Source organism: Macaca mulatta, chromosome 3, assembly GCF_049350105.2.
Source record: "Macaca mulatta isolate MMU2019108-1 chromosome 3, T2T-MMU8v2.0, whole genome shotgun sequence".
In the NCBI taxonomy this organism is placed as follows: Eukaryota; Metazoa; Chordata; class Mammalia; order Primates; family Cercopithecidae; genus Macaca; species Macaca mulatta.
The window spans coordinates 154,185,001-154,207,500 of record NC_133408.1 but is presented as its reverse complement, the minus strand read 5'-3'; the positions used below and the strand labels follow the sequence as shown (position 1 = coordinate 154,207,500).

The window sequence follows — 22,500 nt, the reverse complement described above, 5'->3', positions numbered from 1 at the left end:
TACATACAGGATCAAAAAGATTCTCAAAAGTTTATTTTTTAATTAAAAACTCAGACATTTTAGAGTTTAAAAAGTAGTATGTCAGATTTAAAAAGATACATGTCTTTTTTCTTCCTATAAAAATGTTTTTATAGTACTCTACCTTTAAATATAGTACAAATGAAAAGCTCTAGTATCATAGCAGAAATAGCTTAGCAGAGTTTAAATATAATCTCTACCAAAAAAGTAAATTTTGAATATTAATTGATAAGCGATATCGAGACATTAAGAGAAAATTAGACAATATAGTCATCTTCTGTCTCCTCCACAACTACAAAGCCAAGTGTTCTTTTTTTACCTAAAGAAATAGAGGGAAAGGCAAGACTGGCAATCATTAATCATCAGGCTATACAGGGGCCTTATTAAAAAGTATCCCACAAACTTTCATTAAACTAGAGTTACCCAGTTGATGACTCTAAGTTTCTGTGCAAACATCAGCTGAGTGAGATGAAGTATATTCTTTTCAACAGTGTGTGTATCTGACTGCATTATTAGGTTGAGCTTAAATCTCATATATTTTTGAGGGAAACTAGTCTTAATTTTCTATAATCACCCATTTCGTTTTGTGATAAGCTCTCTAAATTAACATTATGTATAATGTACAATAAAACATATCAATATGTGAAATACATCTTAACTGAAATAACCAAAGAAATAGGACAAAATTGGCTATAAAAATACTAGGACCTTTATGACAAAATACTTGATAAAAACCTATTTATATGTATCTTATGATTGATCTGCCTTCTTCAGCACACCACATACAGTTCTATTTGTGATTTGTACTGTTACTACTTTTCAGGTTGCTCAAAGAGGGTTTCCTTTTAATATCTGTAAACCTATCACAGAAAGAAATTCTCTCTGGCTTCAGCCCCAAGGCAGTGATTTGTGCACTGATAGGTGTACTTTGTTTAGTGTCACCCATGGTGTAGATTGGATAGATTTTGTAAAAGATAGCATTACTTTAAAAGAAACATACAATTTGACAAGCGATTACATTTTACTTTCATTTTATTGCCGTATTTTTCATCACACTCATTGTTTTCTAACTGTCACTAAATTGTTCATTTTCTTAGTCTGTTACATTGGTAGAGCTATTTACTGTTTATAAAGCAATATGCACTTACAGGTTTGGGAGATGGTTTGGGCTCTGAGGGTCGCATGTGCAAGTGGGTCATCATTGCTTGAAGACGTTCGCGTTCTTTAGAAAGCTGTTAAGAAAGAGTGAGATCAGAAGCATTTTAGAAATGACTGATACAGCTATTTTATTGCAGTGATACATCTTATCATTGAGCTTGCCTCAGAATAATGATTCCTGCATGTAAAAGTCTGTGTCAGGACGAACTTATCTGGGAGGAAATGCAACTTTAGCTATGTAGGGGGAAAAACTTTTATAGCTTTTCTTATGTTAAAAGGTCAGAGAAAACAAATAACACTTCATCTTTTTGTCAATAAGAGAATTGAGGTCACAGTTGCCTCGACAGTAACAAGTTACTGAAACCATAAATTAGAAGGCCCATGGTGTCTCTTTAAAGTCCTGTGGACACTGTTAGCAATGGACTAGTGCCAACAGCTGTGAAGGGGTGAAGGGTTCTCAAAGCGAAGTGCCTGCCAGGATTGTCTACACACTTCATGCATTCCCACTGAGGTCCAGTTAGTGCCCCCTGCAATCTGCCATCATCAATCTAATTCAATAGAGTGACAGAGACCAGGCAGTGTGAAACGCTGAACTCTGCCACGGAGTCGGCATCTACACTTGCACTGGGTCTCATTACAACTGACGGACCTTACTTTTCCATCAGTCAGACACAGCAGAAGGAAAAAAAAAGAGGCATAATTGGTCGCACTGAAGACTGTATCATCAGCTGAACTCTTATGTTTTGGTCTACCTTTAATAAATGGTAAACAGGTTTATAAAAAGCTTTTTAAACTTTAACAGTGATGGTGCTTTTTATGTTCTTGATTATTTTACAAGTCAAAACAAAATATTTTTAGTAACTGAAAAAAGCAATGACATGATGAATTTGAAACAAGATGTAATAAAATATGAAGAAAAATCGTACCTTTAAATGAAACAAAGTATTAGTCTTATTGAGAAAAGATCATCTTTAAGATAAAATATTAGACAAAACCTTAAAGGCTTAGTAAAACATAACAAGAGTCAGACTTTGGGTGATGTAATTGCTTTCTGATTAGTTCTATGAATTCTGTTTACTTCTGGCCAAATTCTGTTTCAACATTAATAGAATTTTTTATAACTTAAAACAGCATTTGAAACAACATGCGTATTATCATTTGTGATATAAATTATCTGCCTTTAATCTAGCTAAAGAAAACTATAAAGATTTTTTGCAAGTTCTTTAAAATTACACTACAAAAAAGAAAAGAAAAGGTTATCTTTCAGGGTGTTAGTTATATTACAGGCATGATATTGTAAAGACTGGCTGTTGGCCATAATATAAAATCTCGTGGAAAAAAATCAAGGTTAGCTCATGTAAAAACTGTCTCTGTTATAAAATCATAACTAATTGGGAGTTTGGTCTAACCTACATTGGGAAAATCTTAGGTCTGATTACTTTGGGATATTCAAATGCACATGATGTGGTCTAAAAGTTATAAAAATATAAGTGAAAAGTACATTAAACTACAGCAATCCTTTCTGGGTTATCAGTAATTGCCACTCTTTAAAACAATCTAAAATTCCATTATCTCCATTAGTTATTGTATGGCTAAGACAATAAGATGCAGCCTGAAAGACCCAGAATCTGCTCAGTACTCAAGGTGACATACCAGAATTCTGAGAAGAGTCCATTAAGTGAGCATTTGACAAACCTGTATTTCTAACTGTTGCACCACCTGCATTTGCACTCGACACTGAGCGGTGCTTCGGTCATCCAATGCGTGTTCATTGTTAAGGTGCCTAAACAAACAGAAGACACAAAACAGAATGTAAAGTGATGTCGATCTCAGTGGCATAGGCTACATTTAAAAAGCATTACTCTGAAGTCAGATGTTTCTCTGTGCACTGGGAAAACAGAAAGCCTTGAAACCATACAGAAAAAAGTTAAAGCTGCTTACGTGTTGTGTGAAATTATTTATGTAATGTAAAGAGACTCTTCGAATGGCAGAAAATGTCACTGTCTCTAAGCTTACCTGTTACTACAAAAAATATTTCCCCAGACCATTTACAGAGTTATAGTAGAAGTCATATTATTTATGCCATTTTTTTTAAAAAAAGAACAGCTTACAAATCTATGAAGCAAAAGCAATTCTGAACAGAACAAAGGCAATTTTCTATTTCATTTCTGTTAGAACAGTTTGTTGTTTCTACGATGTATTTTAGTGAGCAATGTTTTATTTCATTGGGATGCGGTATGAATTAGGTAAAGATGGCAAATTATCATCCCGTGGAAACATCAATATTTATGAAGAACGATGATTTGCTGTTAGTAATAAAGAAACTTCATTGAAGATTCTCATCATTAGAATAATAAGATTGACATTTCATGTCCAGTGTCCTAACTAGGAGACATTTATCCTAATATTATTTTTTAAATAGTGAAAAATAAATCATTCCAATGATCTTACTCTAACCTTGAATATGCATTAGTCTACCCTGAATGTGCATTAGTCTACCATTATTATTTCTATACAATGTTTAAAGAGATCTCTTTAATGAGTGGTATGTTAATACGCCAAAAGTAATTTAGTAAAGCAGAATCTCCAATGAACATGAAAACATTTAATAATATATACTCTTTAATTTGTAATATATAATGTCTTTGATGCCTCCTAAAATTAAAGAAAGTAATCTTCAAGTAATTTAATATCCGTTGGTGTATCTACTTCACCAATGGGCAAACTAAGGCAACAATTTTAGAGATGTTCTCATCATTGCATATGAGTGAAATGGCATATTGAAAAGAAATTCACAAAATTAAATAATAATTTACATATTTACCCACATGGGCTCAAGTATCATTTAGAATGATATAATAGTCTAAGAAGTTTATAATAGCTCTGGGTGTACTAAATTCAACAAATATATTTTTGTATCCATTCAAATTATTTACTTTTATTTTTTGAAGATCATAACGAGGGAGAAAAAATACAGACACATATATGTAAAACATATGAAGAGTAATTAAAGTCGTGTTGCTGAAAAAAACTAATTTTATTATAAACAAAAGATTTGTTTATAGACCTAGGTTCAACAATCAGAAACCTTTGTTTTGCCTATACCTTGATAAGTTAAACCAGTTTGTTTTAATACTTCCTTATTGATCATAACAACAAAACCTCCATGTATCTTGTCACAATGTCAGTCTTGGTTGAAGAGAAATTGTGGACTAAAATAGCAAGGTGGATAAGGTCAAGCTGCAGGAGTGTGGCTGGAGTGCAGGGGAGGGACTTCCACTGTACCTGTCTGCTCTCTAAGCTCAGTTCAGGTTTGTTCTGCTATGAACCTGTGAGGAGGAGTAACATTCACTCATGCTCTCTGGGAAGGAGGTATGGAATGTCAGAGTAAACCAGAGGTTAGTTAACAGAAAAAGTGTCACTAATTCCTAAATAACAAGACAACATTTAAAAATTGTTTTTCAGGGTTTTTTCCTCCAAAATTTAAATGAACAGTAAGACAATTTTCTACCAGCATAACACAGTTGTGTGTTGAATTCTTAAGGCTTCATATTGCTGTGTTTCTGTAAGATTTATTTATTTTTTTTACCATGAACTCTTGGGGAACACAAACATATTTATTCCATATCAAAAAAAAAGATGCATATTTTCAAAAATGCTTCAGTTATACACTGAGATTAGGGTGTAAATGCAGGAAGCAAGATAAGTAGAATATACAGGTCTGCAATAAAAGGCACAGTCAGTATAACATTTATTTTCGTGCGAAATCACTTTTTAAAATGATTTTTTACATTTGTTTACTGCTTAGTGATAATCATGATCTTATATTTAAAGAACTAAAAAAAGTACAAAATGTTTGCATTATACACTTGGGTCTTAGAGACCTATTCAATTTATCTATGCAGCTTTTATTAGAATAGAGACTGTAGACTACAATAATAGTCAATGAGGTTTTGTCTTGATTGAATTTTTCAGTGGAACACAAAAGAACCTTGCCATTAAAATAGTCCTTTATTCTCCTGTATGAAGGCGAAAGGTTTTTAAAGTGTTGTGATGTTCAGTAATGAGCCTCTATCTAAATTATCATTGGTGACAAACTCACAAAGCACTTTTCGAGGACACATAGTTATGAAATGCCAGAGCTGCCACTTTCTTTCCTGTAATTATAGGCTAGCTTGCAGCCCTTCAATGATCATTTATAGAACAGCCTCCAGTGGATTACTGAGAACTTGAAAAACACATACATACCTCTGCCACATCTCCCTTCTCCTTTCCTCGCTATTGTTTACCAGTGATATGTAAAAGAATAGTGCCTATTCATTCCCTCTACTTAATTATGCCAATCAAAGTACAGAAATAGTGTCAGATATAAATACAATGCAATAAGACTAAATAAATAGGCTACGTATTAACATTAAATTATGAATTTATATATTTATGACTATTTTGTGCCCAAATTATTCTCTTTTATGTTTTTATAACTATCTCAGGTACTACATATTACTGTTAAAAAATTCTCTATGATTTATAAATCAAGAATGAGATAATACTGAAAAATGAGAGGATTGGTGGATTTTCTCAGTCAGTGCCTAATTGCTGTTTCAAAATGCATATGCAAAGGGACATTTCATTAATCATTTAATCATGTCCCTTGCAGGAAGTTGGAACTAATGTTGCAAATACCCTTTTCATATGAATGCTCCATAATACTATCTTATGCATTTGATATATTGCCTATGTCATAAATTACGACTGCTTCAAAAGGACCAAGTGGGGTTGTTATCCCTGAAGATGCTTGTTACAAAACCTTTATTAAGTTTCTTTTTTTACTTATTGGTAGTTCTATTTCACAGCTTCATACAAGGCAACAATAATACTCTTTCTGATGCCAAAGGTCTGTAAATTACCCATGCAATCACTAACACCATTTCACAGGCCTGTTCTACTTCTACTGGTCTGCTAACAAGGCGATTACACACAAATTACTGAATGCCTATGAAATATTTAAATGCATTCTACTCTACTATGCATTAATAAGAGCAAAGCAAGCTCTGGAATTCTGGTTAGCTCCAGTCCCTAATGTCCCCTAATGAGCCTCTTACCGAGACTGCAGTTCAAACAGAGAGGTGAAGAAAAAATGCAAAGGGTGCCTTCAGAAAGGCAGCACTGAACAAACATTGTGTGAGCCAGTTCTAATTTATGGGTCACTTTATAGGTATATTGATTTTTGTTTTCAAAATGGAATAAATGATGTGGTCGACTGACGTCCTTTCAAAACTGCATTGAATCTGTGCTAGGCAGGTAGTATAAACTAGAAAAAACATAAATAAGCAGTCAACTTCTTTCTAAAAACAATTAAGCAAGCACTTCAGGAAGACAAAAAGTAGGAAAGGATCCTTCCAATTTATTTAATGCATAATTCTCTTTAATGAAGGTTTTATAGATTATGAATGTATGTGGTAACTTCAATTATATACAATCCAGATTAGTGATTCAATTTTAACCTTTGGATTCTTCAAATTCATTTAAAGTTGTAACATTTTATAAGCTAAAAAGGGATCAGATTTAAATCCAAGTATGTCAAAGACTGTTTTAACAAAATGTTTCACTTGCATATCACTGGTGTTTGATTTATTTTGCATCAAGCTTTTTATGTTTAAACACTGACAGGAGTTTAAATACAAAATGTTAGCTGTCACTATTCATTTAGTTGATTATGTGAGATGCCTTAGTTTTGAGAGATGAGGGCACTGTCACCAAAAGAAACAACATTCTGACAAGTTCAAAGAATGCCTTCTTGAGGTCATAATTTTGTAGCCATGCTGCCTAGTCAAAGACAAAGAAATAGACAATACACATTAAGTAAGAGCATAATTTTTAGAGTAGTCAGCTGCAATAAAAAAGACAACAAATTTCTATTAAATAAACTATGTTTCCACTATGTTTTCTATTGGTCTTCATATAGTATCAAGCCTTAAAAATTTAATCTGTAATAAATTTAACTCATTTACACCCATCTACTAATTAATCTTTAATACATTAATATCTTTATAGACACTAGCCATCCTGCCTTTCTTAGAGGAGAGTATTTCCACCTTTGTATCTTAGACGATGTTTTGTGTGCTGGCATCTATGCATGCAGGTTCAAGAACACTTGTCTGCTAAATGGAATGTTATATTGTAAACCTTTTGGCTTAAGCTCTAAAATCAATCCATCTATATTCAAGCTGACTTAGTTCCAATGGAATGATAATTAATTTTGCAGACAAACTACTCTAAAGTTTTGTCAGATGTTATTACACTTTGACATTTATAAGACAGTAATGAAGAACTAGTATTAAATGCTTTTAGTGATCTAGTGAGATACTCAATTAGTGGTCAGGAAAAATGGTTAGCTTCTGTCAACACCTACTTTACAGTAAAACTCAAAAATTTTCCTAAACACTTTTTATCCTGGATTTCCTTCATCATTTTGTGTTTTCTGCTTTCATCTTGCTGTTACAAATAACTACTTCTAACTTAGTCTGAATTTTTTTTATCCAATTGAAAAGAGTGCCTCAATTAAAGAATATATAAAAATTAAAGAATATATAAGAATAAGAATACATAACACATAAATATATAAAATACATAAATATATATAATATACAGGTACATATATATGTGTTATACATAAGCAACTGTCCTTTATAATGGCTTTTCATTTGGTGCAAGATAAACATAGAGGGATTCCACTAGTTTGTTTTGAGATGTAATGTGAAAAAAAGAATTGGGGACTCAATATATTTTCTACCTTTCTTTTTAATTTGATATATGTCAGCTAAATAGTAAAAATGAATGGTTTCCTTTCATTTCAAACAAAAGGATAAGCTATCTGATATCAAATTAAAGCTGAAGCTGTAAAATTTATTTCTACTGCATATTAGAACTAAAAATGTCACAATTATATTTTCCTAAAAAACTTTTATAATAAACACTGGATACAAAATTTTGGGAGAACAGATACACGAAAAAATGAGAACTAAAAACCTTTCACAGCACTTTAATTTACCTATCATTTGCCTCCCCAAATCCTCAGTTTTCTCCATTATTACAAAGGAAAACAAAGTCATCTGAGAAAATCTGTGTAACTGGTGATGCTTTCCTTCTTCATTTTCACTTCCCACACAGATGCTAAGTAAACCTTTTTTGAATAACTGAAGTTTATTCATTTAGTGATATTATTTTCTTTCTTTTCAAATTTCTAACACATTTTAAAGAAGACAATGCCTCTATGGAAAGTATATCTAATCGATATTTCACTTCGGTTCAGTATACTTACATTAGCTCTATTAACAGAATTTATCACAGATCTTTGACTTAGTGAATCTAAAGCATATGAAAACAAAAAATGGACTAAAAAAGGCCTTAAAACCTCCTGTCATTAGTTCTGTCATCCCTATAAAGTTAATGGGTTGGAAAAATGGTCAGTCTTTGGAACCAAAGTTGATATTTAATTGAAAGGAAATGCTTTTTTAATTGTAATTTCTTTGTTTTTGGGTTTTTTTTTTTTAAACACTGGCATGAATATGAAAGAAGACTAAGGTAAAATGAGGGTTCATATTCATCTGATTGTTAGTAATAAACACATAAATATTTGAGAAAAATTAAATGCTCCTTTCAATTTGCTATAAACAAAATCATACTGAAGGAAAATACGTATTTTTTCCCTAAAGATTTATTTTGAATTTTGTCAGAAAGAACAATTTGGAGCAATAAAATGCATGGTGAGTGGGTTAGTCCTATGGCATAATTTACCATTCTTAAAAAAACAGTAACAATAGTCCTTTACCTAATTTCAATGACAAGGAATAATATATTGATAAGGACAAATGTATTCACATGAGGAAATGGAAAATCATCTGTTAAAACAACATCCCTATGTTCTTTCTTTGCTTTAACTTTATTATTATTATTATTATTTTAGAGAAGAAAACTTCAGCAAAGTTACCTAACATTTGTTAATGGTCTCTTTGCTTATAATCAGTTTCATACTCAAATAAACGGCAGCTCACAACTGTTTTGATAAAAGAAAAGCGTAAATTTTCATTTAAGGCCATTTACAAAGAGCCATAGTGGTATATGAAGCAAATTTTTTCTTAATTAGTTAGAAATGATAAAAGGTTAAAAAAATCTTTGTGGAAGTCTTACTGTAATTCATTTTTAAAGTTATTGTGATGCCAAGTACTTGTGCCTGGTTGTTAAGGTGCTTTTGCTCTATACCCTGTAGTCAGTCTTCCATTTGTAAACACATCTTTTTGATGTTTCTGCCAACATCCTGGCAACAAAGCAGTGCAATTTCAAATGAGCTAATTAACTTAATTGTTGATGAAGCATGAAACAGTTCACTCACCCTGTTAGCTGCACCATGACAACATAAGAGTCTCAGCCTGTGAAGTTACTCATCTCCATAAGCCTATCTGTAGCTCTCTGTTTAGATCTCTTGTACACCAGAATTGTGTAAGGAAAACATTTCATGAAAGATGAATCTTTTCACTTGAAAAAGAACTCCTTAAGATTTTTTTTTAATAAAATACTGTATTACAAATTAAGAATATACAAAGTGTTGGTTTTAAGCTAGAGAAGCCATGTAATCTGTTATACAAAGATATAGCCATGTGTGTTTCTTGATGTTTCTAAGGGCAAAAAGTAACAATGTAAATGAAATGTAGTTATTTCTTTAAAGTTTAGCCAGTATAAACTTTCATTTTTAATTCTTGTAGTTAAATGTATATACTAAATACTATTTAAAAAAATATATAAAGCCTGCAATTAAAAAACAAGCCTTCAAAATATGTTTACTGAAATATATATATATTATGATGACTCACATAATATTAATTAGAAACTTAAAACTTAAGAGAATTCTATTTTACAAACAGTTCTGTTATAAAGTTCTCCAATGATTAATCACATATTATTGTAGGCTAATATTTTTCATTCATTCAAAAATCTTTACTAAATAATCTGTAAAATACCTTAATGAAAAGATGAAGCCTGACCTTGCTAAATCCACTTGTTGGAACCCACAAAAATCTTATAGTGTATCTTATAATGGACTTTTACTTTTCTCTTTCATCTTTTGTTTATTTACAATGTGCCTAAAACTCCCATATAATTCAGCACCCCCCGCCAAAAAAAAAAAAGGTAAAAAACCTACTTTAAAAACTGTCCAAAATCTTCACAAATGCTTTCACAGCCTGGCCATTTGCAAACTCCATGGCCATAGAGAGTGTGAGAGGCCCCAGTCTCCTCATGTGACGAGCTGTAGCAAAAGAACACGACGTCAGATTCATCTCAAAAAGCTATAATCGTTGCAGGCTGCTAGCGCCTGTCAGGTTACGATCAGTGACAAACAGGTCAAAACAGGTCAATTCAGCTCAGAGCAGTCAGAAAAATTTAATCGTTCTATTGAATAGTTCAACTGCCAAGGCTAGATGATGTTCCAATTAGAGGAGAAATAGAGCCAAAGATGACTGTTAATAAAGGATGAAAAACTAAGAGGACTGTATAATATCATATGCTAATCCTGCCATATGACCTTAATGTAACATTTTATCTCTAAATAAAAAATATATATTCATATGTGGTCAAGTGAAAAAAAACCTTCATTTTTAAGAAAATAATAGGACAGTCATCATAAGATTTTGAAGTGCTCTTTTTAAAGAAGATATGGATTATTTAAATTGTTTAACATTTATGTATAAACCACATATATTTCTACTAGTTACACTTGATTTAGAAAATCTACTTTGGAACAGTATTCATTAGCTATATCTTTATATACTTATTGAAGACTTTTGATAAGTGAATATTAGATAGAGAGAACCCAGAGAAATCAATCAACTTTTGGAATGCATAATCATCAAATTAATCTCAATTAAAACAACAGCATGAAAGCATTCAGGAGCATACCACTTTATACTAATAAAAACAAACAAGAAAAATTTTCCTTGATACTCAAATGAAGGCCAGAAACATCACTGAATTATAGAATTTTATTTTAAATGGTAGTATAATTCAATATATGTTTCTTTGAAAAACATTTGTTTATGACAAAGAATTTGTTATGGCAAGGCAGATATTCATATTGCGTAACAGAACACTATCAATCCACTACACTTACATATGAAGTTTGGAGCTTTATATATAAGCCTAAGCCATTATGTTAAGAATTCTACACTTACATTCCATTTTTTAAAAACAGATTTTTCACACTGAGCAATATTTTAGCTTATGAACTATATGCAAATTACTTTAAAGGACTTGATTAGAGAGCACTATGCCTAAATAAATGGAACTAAAGGACAAATGTACATGAATGCTCCTTTTACAAATGCAATTTTTATACAACTAAAATAAAACAGTAAGTAAAAAATTATCTAACATAACACATTTAATATTAATAACTGAAATAAAATATTTTTTCTTTGAAATTTTAGTTGAATTTAATCATAAAATCACCAACATAAGTTTATCTTTATGTGTTTAGATATTTCATCATGCCACAATTAAAAAGGCAAACCAGAATTTCCATCATCTAGCTTAGTACGCTTGTGTCTATATATTTATCTGTTCTCTGATTTCTAATTCATATGTTTGAAACATATGAGAGATATCCATGCATCTTTAATTATTTGAAATTAAAGAACTGATTTTTAGCTTGAAAAATGTTCTCAGCAATCAGGTTAATCATAACATCTTAGTCATAAAAATATATTGATACAATCATTCCACATGCACTCATGAAAAAATAAATGTCTTCAGGCAAACTCCCCAACTATATCCATCAAACTTTTGGTATTTGAACTGCTTTTCTGCAATATAAAGAATATAATAAGATAAATAATCTAAAGATTTCTAACCTGTTGTTCTATACATTTTGTCCTTGTTTCAAGTACAAATTATTCTTTTCCATTGTCTCAATGGTGAAAATAAAATTTGATGATAGATAAATATAGAATAAAGCTCATGAGATTTACCTGTCTCGTCTTGCATTTAGAACTGAAGACTGTCCATTCACTATGGAATGATGAGTTATTGGTGGTGATGCTTTGGAAGTGGTGGAGGAGGTAGTCGAGGAGGAATTGTTAGTAGTGAGGTCTAGCCCTCCATGTTTAATGCCATTGTCTTCCATACTGTGAACTCCAGTCACTTCTTTCCATAACTGCTGAATCTCAGCAGGACTTAAGCCAGCTATAAAATGAAAGAAAGCTTCATTAACATAACAAGGTAAAGTTTATATAATGAGCTTTGTGTTATTAATAGATTAATACCAACAACAGTGATGTTACCTGCATAAATTAATATGCAACAAAAAATCACTTTTGCACTATCAGCACCAAATCTTTTGTCTTGAAAAAAATCATTTATTTTCGAAAGAGTACCAATTTGGGAATAGTATGAGGAATACTGCCATATGAAATAACTGAGAATATTATCAAGCATTAAAAAATCTCTGCATGTTCCATTTAAAAACTGAACTAGGGCCAGGCATGGTGGCTCACGCCTGTAATCCCAACACTCTGGGAGGCCGAGGTGGGCGAATCACTTGAGGCCAGGAGTTCAAGACCAGCCTGGTCAACATGGTGAAACCCTGTCTCTAGCAGAAATACAAAAATTAGCCAGGTGTGGTGGCGCACACCTGTAATCCCAGCTACTGGGGGTGTTGAGGCAGGAGAAATGCTTGAACCCGGGAGGCAGAAGTTGCAGTGAGCTAAGATTGTACCACTGCACTCCAGCCTGGGTGAGAGTGAGACCCTGTGTCAAAAAAAAAAAAAAAAAAAAAAAAAAAAAAGAATAAATAAATAAATAAAAATTGAACTATTCAACTTTCTTTTTTTTTTTTTTTTTTTTTTTGAGACGGAGTCTCGCTCTCTGGCCCAGGCTGGAGTGCAGTGGCCAGATCTCAGCTCACTGCAAGCTCCGCCTCCCAGGTTCACGCCATTCTCCGGCCTCAGCCTCCCGAGTAGCTGGGACTACAGGCGCCCCCCACCTCGCCCGGCTAGTTTTTTGTATTTTTTAGTAGAGACGGGGTTTCACCGTGTTAGCCAGGATGGTCTCGATCTCCTGACCTCGTGAAACACCCATCTCGGCCTCCCAAAGTGCTGGGATTACAGGCGTGAGCCACCGCGCCCGGCTATTCAACTTTAAAGAGTAGCTTTTACTTATTGCTAGTATTAAGGTTTTTTTTTTTTTTTTTTTAAATCAGTCAGGAACTGAAAGAGAAATAGATTTCAAAATAATATCAAAAGAAAGTAAAGAAAAAAAAGGGAAAACAAAAGTGCCAGGGAAAAACAGTGAACACTCAACTCAAAAAAATAGGAGACTTCACAATTATCTGGTCATTTTGATATTTCTCAGAGGGGTGAACTAAATAATTAAATTTAATTTTGGTGTCTTAAAGAAACCAATGTGCTTACTTAACGGGATCAATTAAGAAGATAACATCTAAACTTCTTCATTTACGACTGATAGAGTAAATCAACTACTCATTGTAAACAATTCCCTGGTTCAGATTATGCAAATTTATTTGAATTATACAATAAAAATAGAAAAGCTAGATATAATCCTTTAGTTTTTTTTTTTTTTTTTTGAGACGGAGTCTCTCTCTGTCACCCAGGCTGGAGTGCAGTGGCACAATCTCCACTCACTGCAAGCTCTGCCTCCCGGGTTCACGCCATTCTCTTGCCTCAGCCTCCTGAGTAGCTGGGACTACAGGCTCCCGCCACCACGCCCGACTAATTTTTTGTATTTTTTGTAGAGACAGGGTTTCACCATGTTAGCCAGGATGGTCTTGATCTCCTGACCTCGTGATCCGCCCGTCTCGGCCTCCCATAGTGCTGGGATTACAGGCGTGAGCTACCGCGCCCAGCCAATCCTTTAGTTTTTAACTATAAATTTGAAATAAAGTATTGAGAGACTACTGCTTACAGTATTTGACTTAAAAAATAGTCCTGTGTCTTAGTATATTTTTTATATACCTTGTGCTTTTTAATCGTCAGTACAAACTAATAGAGTTAGTATTATTAGTTTAAACAATTCATGGAAAAGGAAACAAACTAAGAGAGAAGTTCAAAAATATGTCCAAGATCACCTAGCTTCCACATGGTAAAGTTGTAATTTAAATCCAGGCAGTCTGGCTTGAGTACCTTTGCTCTTAAAATACTACATTAAGAAAATATTAAAACTACTGAATAAGTAAGTACTGGGAAAAATGAAGAGACTATTTACTATATTCTGGCATTTTACTAACTGCATTACATTTATAATCTTAGTTAACTTCGCTTGAGGTCAGAAATCATTATATTTTACAAGGAGGCTCAGAAAGATTAAATATTTTGCCCCAAATCACTCAATTTATGTTCAGTGAGCAGAATTCAAACTCAATGCTCTGTAGCTCCAAAACCTATGTTCTTAATTACTATATGCATCTATAACATCTAATATAAAGATGAAAGTACAACTTAAACTACCTCTCCCAACCTAACATACGTCTACATTAGATACTATAATGATGTAAGAGATGTGTGGGGTGAAGCAGGTTTAAATAGGCGGGGGAGATGGGGCAAGATAACAGAATATGATGGTGAGAAGAATGAACTCTCTCACCCTAATCCCTGCAAATGGAAAAATCCCTGATCTAGATATCACTATATCTAAGTATTGGCAAGTAGCCAATAGCAACAGAAGAATTCTCACTGTTTCAAACATAACTTCTGGTCAAATTATTCATCACAGCATTAACTTTAAATTGCTATGCCTATCATAATTTCGCACAGGTAGTTTTACTGAAGGCTATCATTTCAGTGATTCTGACTCCTTGAGATTTTAAGACAAGCCCTGAGCCTAAAGGAAAAACAGGATAATTTGGGTTTCCAAAGTTACTACAAACCATCTTTTTCCATAAAAATGAAAGTGGCTTTATAAAGAAAGGTTTCTCTGTTACATAGGAAACAACTTTTTTTATAAAGATCTATAATTATTGCTTTAACCCAGAATTCCGCAACTTTTCTGACTGTAACTTTTTGATTATCGGTTGGTGTTTATTAGGTGTCCCAAAAGGAAAACTTTATCAGCAAATCCTTTTTCATGACAGCATCAACATGTCTTTTGCATGAGAACTTTCTCCATCTTACCAGCTGCCTCTCTGCTCTATTGTCATCTCTTGCCTGCATCACAGCTATAGCCTTCCCACTGTCTTCCTGCTATCACCTTGCCTTGAATATATGAATTTACTCTTCATGGAGCAGCCAAGTATTCTCTCTATAAATGTAAATTAGGTCATGTCGCTTCCCACGCAAGGCCTCCAAAGGCTTTTGAGAATACTTAGAGGAAAACAAAACAAGGAAACAACAACAAAAACACCCTTACTATGGCCTATGGGGCACTGCACTTATCTGGCTCTTGCCTGTCTCTGATCTCATCTACCGCTCTCTCTTCATATCTCATTCTGTCATACCAGCATTCTGTTGCTTCTCAAATGTATCAAACATTTTCTCCCTTTCCAACCTTTGCTCTGGCTGTTCCTACAACCTATTCTTGGCTTCCTCCCTCCCTTCACTTAGATGGTTCAAAGTTTACCTCCTCTAAGTTTCCAACCACACTATCAACCCCTGCCCCTTCCCACCGTCCCTTCTAGCATTCCTTAACTCCTCATCCTATTTTTTTTAAGATCATATATCAGTTTCTGAAACCATTTAACCTATCTATCTATCTATCTAGTCTACCTCTTGTTAACACCAGTCTCCCTCTAATACAATTGAAGTTTTATAAGAGTAGGAATTTCTTGTATTACTAGTATATCTCCACTGCCTTGAACAGTGCCTGGCATGTGCTCAATACATATTTGTGGATTTCATTGATTATAATAGAATCATACATTTCTTGAAGACATGTTGGTGCCCACATGAAAGTTTTGTGACTCTTAAAGGGCATACTCCATATGAATATTGCTACAATACAAGACTAATGTCTAGGAATTATATATGGCACTAGTTACTTCTAACATAGATTGAGTGGCTATCAACATTTTACATCTCAGTTAAAGGCTTAGATGGTTTTAGAGATTATACCAACTAATGATGTTATTAGTAATTCAGTTTTGGGATTTTATTAATAATTTAGTTATGTAAGTATCTACTTGCCTTCTAAAAGTAGATTTCTATGATATTATTCATTTGTACTGAAAATTAGTGATATCACCACGCTATTGCAATAAGGTAACAAATATTAGGCAGTTAGTAGGCCCTCAATAAAGATTAGATGAATAAATGACCTGTTCAAATAATCCAAATAATGTTTCTTAATTAAAAACAGGAAGAAATAGTTTTAAAATATTATATAATAGATAAGAGGCAGAGAATAAAATAAGTCAAAAAGATTCATTTTAGCAGCAGCGGGTCCACAAATGTTGGCATATTAGAATCACCTGGGCATATTTTAAAATCTCTAAGACCTTACCACAACCCACACCAATAAAACCACAATGTTAGAAGGGAAACACAGGCATTAGTAGTTTTTGAAGCTCCAGAGGTGATTCCAATGCACAGATAATTCTGGGGGTAAATTTTTAAAAAGAAAACTATTACCTTGCTCTTGGGACAAAGCTTTCAACCTAAAAATTGCTCAGCTCTTCTATATGCATACAAAACTACTTAGAAAATGTGAAACAACTAGCCAATTGATTTTGTACAATTTTGAAAGTTTTATGAGCTTTGAAGGCTTGATGGTTTGCAATAATTAATCTAGGTTATTTTTTAGGCAGTGATATAACAAGTTCAGTATTTCCAAAACAGTGTTCTATGGAACAGTAGTTTTATAAATGCTGTTAATCTAAGAGGTCCGTGGTCTCTATCTTGGAGACTTTATTATTCATGTAAAATAGTTCTGAGATGTGTAGTACCAAGGAAAACTTGAATCTCATTTTGAAGTCAGCGTTTTCCAATTATATTTGAGGAAGAAAAACCCAAGAAACTCTTTACAATTACACTAGTTTGTGTAAGTTTTAAATACCCGGTGTAAGTTTAGGAGTCACCAACTGATCCCTAGCCCATACCCCTCCCTAGTCTTTCTATTTGAAAATCCCATGTAACCTTATCCAGCTTCTTAAACTTTCCATATTCAAAACTAAACTCCTGTTTATACAGCCCCCTCCCTCAATCCCAACTCAGTTCTCTTTAGAGTCTTCTTCGTCTCTGTTTTATTTAACTGATACTTACACAGTGCTTTTGATATGCCAGACATTCTTCTAAGTGCTTCACATATGATATCTAATCTAATACCCCAAACCATTATTATCATTACTATTACTCTTATTATTCCTGTGTTAGAGATGGGCACACTAAGGCAAAGAAAACTTAAGTGCCTTGCTCTAGAGCTACTCTGTTGCAGAGCTTCCTCTCATTTTCAGGTCATTACTCATTAACCCTTTCCTCAGGACTCCTTCTGAGGGTCACCCCATTTTCCTATTGTTACTTAGGTTTTTCCTGTTCTTGCCTTCATTTCTCTCCTATGAAGAGAAATATATTTTACTTAACTTATTTATTAACTTAATTATATATTTTACTTAACTTATTTATTGTCTGCCTTCTACACTAAAGTGTATGTTTTACGATGGCAGGGATTTTTGTCTGTTTTCTTCACTGCCATATCCCCAGTGTCTATAAGAGTGCCTGCAGTCAGTGAAAGCTCAGAGAATATTACTTGAAAGAGTTTTAAAATTTGGCCAGAACACTCGTGTACTGCCAAACATACTCTGGGAATCTGTGGACTAGACTATTATGATTAATAGACAACTTTTATCTTAAGTGAAGATTATTCGGTTTCTCTTATTTCAAGGATATATACACTAGAAGTGCCAAAAAGTTTTGTAATTATTCAATTTTAAAATTCCATGGCCACAAAAAATTGGGAATCCCTATTCTACTTTTGGATAATAATCTGGGCTTGTGCTTATTCACTGCCAGTACCACAAACATTAAAAGGTTTTTACCACAGGAGCTGAGTAAATGAAAGGGTAATTTCTTAATCAAATTGCCTATCATACCACAGATAATACAACTTAATAATAATTCTTATGACAGGGTCTGACTGGAGTGCAATGGCATAATCACAGATCACTGTAGCCCTGACCTCCTGGGCTGAAGTGATCTTCCTTCCTGAGCCTCCCAAGTAGCTGGGATGTGACCAACCACAGGCATACATCATCATGCTCAGCTCATTATTTTATTTTTTGTAAAGACGGGGTCTCATTGTGCTGCCCAGGCTTGTCTTGAACTCCTGGGCTAAAGTGATCCTCAGGCCTCAGCCTCCCAAATTGCTGGGATTATAGATGTGATCCACTGTACTTGGCCTAATAATAATTCTTTAATCCCACATTCAGAGTTTGTGGAGTATCTACAAGCTGCCAAGCACTGTGCTAAGAATTAATTAAAATTAATTCATATCTAGATTATATGTCCTTAGGGCACACGAAGTTTAAAAATGTCTATGCTAGTTTCAACACAGCTTTGAAAATGCTAAGTTGATTTTTACTTATTACTAAAATAAGTAAAAAGCAACTTTTATTAGTAAAAAAATCTCCTTAGCAGCTTTTTCACACTCAAAAATATAAAAGATTTTTTCAATGTCGTTTCTTTTTCTGTGTCCAGTAATTGATTTTTAAATGTTAAACAAATAATTGTATATATTATGATGCAAAGTATGTATACTGTTAATTTTTAACGAACTTATTTAGTGATACTCTACTTATTTTCTAAGGTTACTTATAATTTAAAGTAATAAAAGTGAGTTTTGGTAGAAACATTTGTATCATATATATTCCGTTAAGCCAAATTGATATTTAATATTTGAATTGGAATCACTGAGATATTACTATATACTTTTCAGTTTTCATCTTAAATTTTATATTTTATGATGTGAAACTTAAAAACTAGTATACACACATGGCCAGAAAAACTGAATCACAGAAAAGGGTATATATTACAAAAGTAGACTTCCCTACCAGCCTTGACCTCTGGATACCTATCTCTCTTCTTCAGAAGAGAGTTCCACTTTCTGGAGTATCCTTCAGAGACCTGGGTGTTCACTTACAATTTGACAAACTCAACATATTATTGATTTATATTTGACAAGAGGTCTACTGTCACCTACAGATACAATGTCCATCTTTAAAATGCCTGTCTGAGAGGTGAATTAAATACACACTTTGTCCAAATGCCAAATTTAGCAGAAGTAGGTATTCAGCTGAAACTGAGATCAAAGAGAAATTATCTTCACCAAAGACGGAACTTCTGGGATATATGAATACATCTGATATTAACAAAAATTAGTACTATCATTTTTTATAGGTTGCATTTTAAAAGCTTGATTGATATTCTATTACAAAACCAATGATGTTTCGTTTTTCTAGTCATATTTTAATGTGGCAAAGTTGACACATTGCTTTTGAGTCTTCCTCTCAAGATGTAAAGAATTGCCAAATAAAACTTTAAAAAAAGATTTATGAGATAAATGGAATTAAATTCATGTTAACTTTACATTCTAGTTCACAAAATAATTCTACAATAATTATGAGTTATGATACAATTTAATCTGAATCTTTTTAATATTTTTTCCAAAAACTAACAACACACTCAATATTTTTCTATATATGTGAGTATTTACTAGTTTTTTAAACATAAAATTAACAGCATTCACAGGTAGCTTGGCAGGGTTTCATACCTGCAATGATAAATGTACATTTAAACTTGAATTCACTGATGAAATTTTAGCACATAAAGCACCAAATAAGTTTTTTTTCCCCCAAGTTACAAATGGAAAACTTTGTGATATTTGAAAGGGAATACTGACATGGTAACAATTTTGCCTGACATGGATTGTTCATATTGCTAGTGTTGTTGCTACAATTACATACAATAGTAATCTATGCAAGCACAGGATCATTGATTAAGCAGTAAATCCAGGATGCCAGAAGTAGGCATTTGGCTACTTAGACTTCCATAAACAGAGAATGAAGCCAAAGCCAAATAGCTAATTTTGGCTGAATACTGAGCCCAAAGACTATCTTCAGCACAATTCTAACTCAGCCTAAAAACGTTATTATATTTTATTTCAATACATTTCATTTTTAATTGTTATTCAGCCACTCTTATTCCCAGATTCTCTCGTTCTATAATAGGTTAATTCAGAAGAATCCTGGCTAGAATCTAGCATTCCCTGTTTGGTCTTTCAAATTGGTAATGAAAATCTTGTCTTTTAAGTAACTTTTATAAATTAAAAAATATGTAAAAACTTGGAGTGACAGAAAATCATCACCACATGTATTCCTATCCATATAGTCATAGTAAATGTGTGAATATATTGTGGATTAGAGTATACAAACGTTTATCAGATGTCAAAAACATATCAATGTTTAAAGTTAACTTCATCTTTCCTAACCAATAGACAATGATACTGGTTTTAAAATGTTTCACTAAATTTCATTACCAGATAATATATAAACTATGTTATTTTTATATTACATAGATTTATAATCAGTATATTATTCAAAATGGAACTATAAATCCATCCTTTCTATTTGACTTATGTATGTATATACCTATATACTCATACTTATGTATATACCTATCATCAGTCTGTATAAAACCAAACATATACTTAGGAGATGGAAGTTTACTTGCCTAACTAAAATCCAAAATTATAGTAATATTAATGATGATCTTAAATGATTAATATTTAAAATAATTTACACTAAGATGATAAACATAAAACTTTAGAGAGGAATGTAGATAAATCTGCTATTCTACCAAAATTCTTATAATTTTGTTATTTCTCATTGTTATATACATATATTTTAATATAATTTAAGAAGCTGTAACTCTAAAAGTAGCATGAAGAAGTTGTGCTAAATTATAGGGATAAATAAAATATGACATAGTTTTAGGTCGGGCGCAGTGGCTAACACCTGTAATCCCAGCACTTTGGGAGGCCGAGGCAGGCGGATCACTTGAGGTCAGGGGTTCGAGACCAGCCTGGTCAACATGGTGAAACCCTGTCTCAACTAATAATACGAAAATTCGCCAGGCATGGTGGTCGGCACCTGTAATTGCAGCTACTCGGAAGGCTGAGGCAGGAGAATCGCTTGAACCCAGGAGGCGGAGGTTGCAGTGAGCTGAGTTGGTGCCACTGAACTCTAATGTGGGTGACAGAGTGAGACTCCTCAAAAAAAAAAAGACACGGTTTTAAAGACACAATGAGAATATCATCCATCATTGTACATTAATCCTACTTAGTTTTCATATGGCTATTTTTCAAGGCTAATCAATCAACCAACCAAAAACCTGGTGCAAAGTGAACTGGAAACTGATAATAAAAATATTCAAAATACTTTTACCTTAACCTCTAACTAAGGAAGAAATGATTCAGGGCTTAGACTGTACAACAATTTCCCATTCTAGTTTTGGGATTCCAGCACAGTACCATAATGTTAGGTTCCTTTACTGTAGCTACTGTATTCAACATACAATGAGCATCCACAGTAATACTTTTCACACTTAATCATCTAAATCGTAAAAAATAAGATGATGATGCTAGTTTGTGTGGCTTACATGGCAACAACAGAAACTTTGATCAGTGAATCAACTACATTTGTGGCCCTACAATTATTCAAATGGATTTTTTAACCTATATTAATGAAAACATAGTTTAGTGATTTCATCTTTTTTCCTTTTTAAAATATAAATTTTCTGCTCAAAGACAGATGTCTTCAGATTTACTTTCCTTTCCCTAAATGTTTTCCATTTTCTCATTTTATCTCTCATATATCTTATCAAGGATAAAAACAGAAGAAAAGGGAGAAACAAGGATTCTATGAAAATAAATTTTAATTTTAATTTCAGGTAATTTCTATTTGAAAACTATTAGAATGATTATATCATTATAAGTTTCATTGTTCAGAGAGATGTTTTTTGCTTGTTTTGAAAGAATGTGGTTCACAATATGTTTTAAACAAGTTACATTGTGTTTCTATTAGCACATATTTTAAAATTTCTTCAAATGTTTACTTGAATTGATTTAATAAAATAAGATTGTGGTAGATCATGCTTTCCTGTTGAGGAAATTCTCATATAGTTATAACCTAAATACCGATTTCATTTGAACTTTACTAAAAACAAAAAAATATTGTTTGTTTTAGTATAGTTTCTATTGAAGAAATCCACGTTTACATTGAAATAATTTTATAAACTCTTTTTTCTTTCTTACTTTTTCATGTCTTTAAATTGT

At 32.8% G+C, this 22,500-nt stretch overlaps 1 protein-coding gene across 41 annotated transcripts in view; it reads right to left on the bottom strand.

Annotated features, from left to right (window-relative positions):
• FOXP2 (forkhead box P2) overlaps positions 1–22,500 on the bottom strand; it is a 591,074-nt gene that overhangs the window by 38,200 nt on the left and 530,374 nt on the right. For all 41 annotated transcript variants that reach the window (XM_077994469.1, XM_077994474.1, XM_077994477.1 and 38 more), the window contains 4 exons: positions 12,198–12,411; positions 10,376–10,480; positions 2,872–2,959; positions 1,167–1,250 (listed from right to left, as the gene is read on the bottom strand). In XM_077994469.1, coding sequence (XP_077850595.1) covers positions 1,167–1,250; positions 2,872–2,959; positions 10,376–10,480; positions 12,198–12,411 — 491 coding nt within the window. The remainder of the gene's footprint in view (positions 1–1,166; positions 1,251–2,871; positions 2,960–10,375; positions 10,481–12,197; positions 12,412–22,500) is intronic.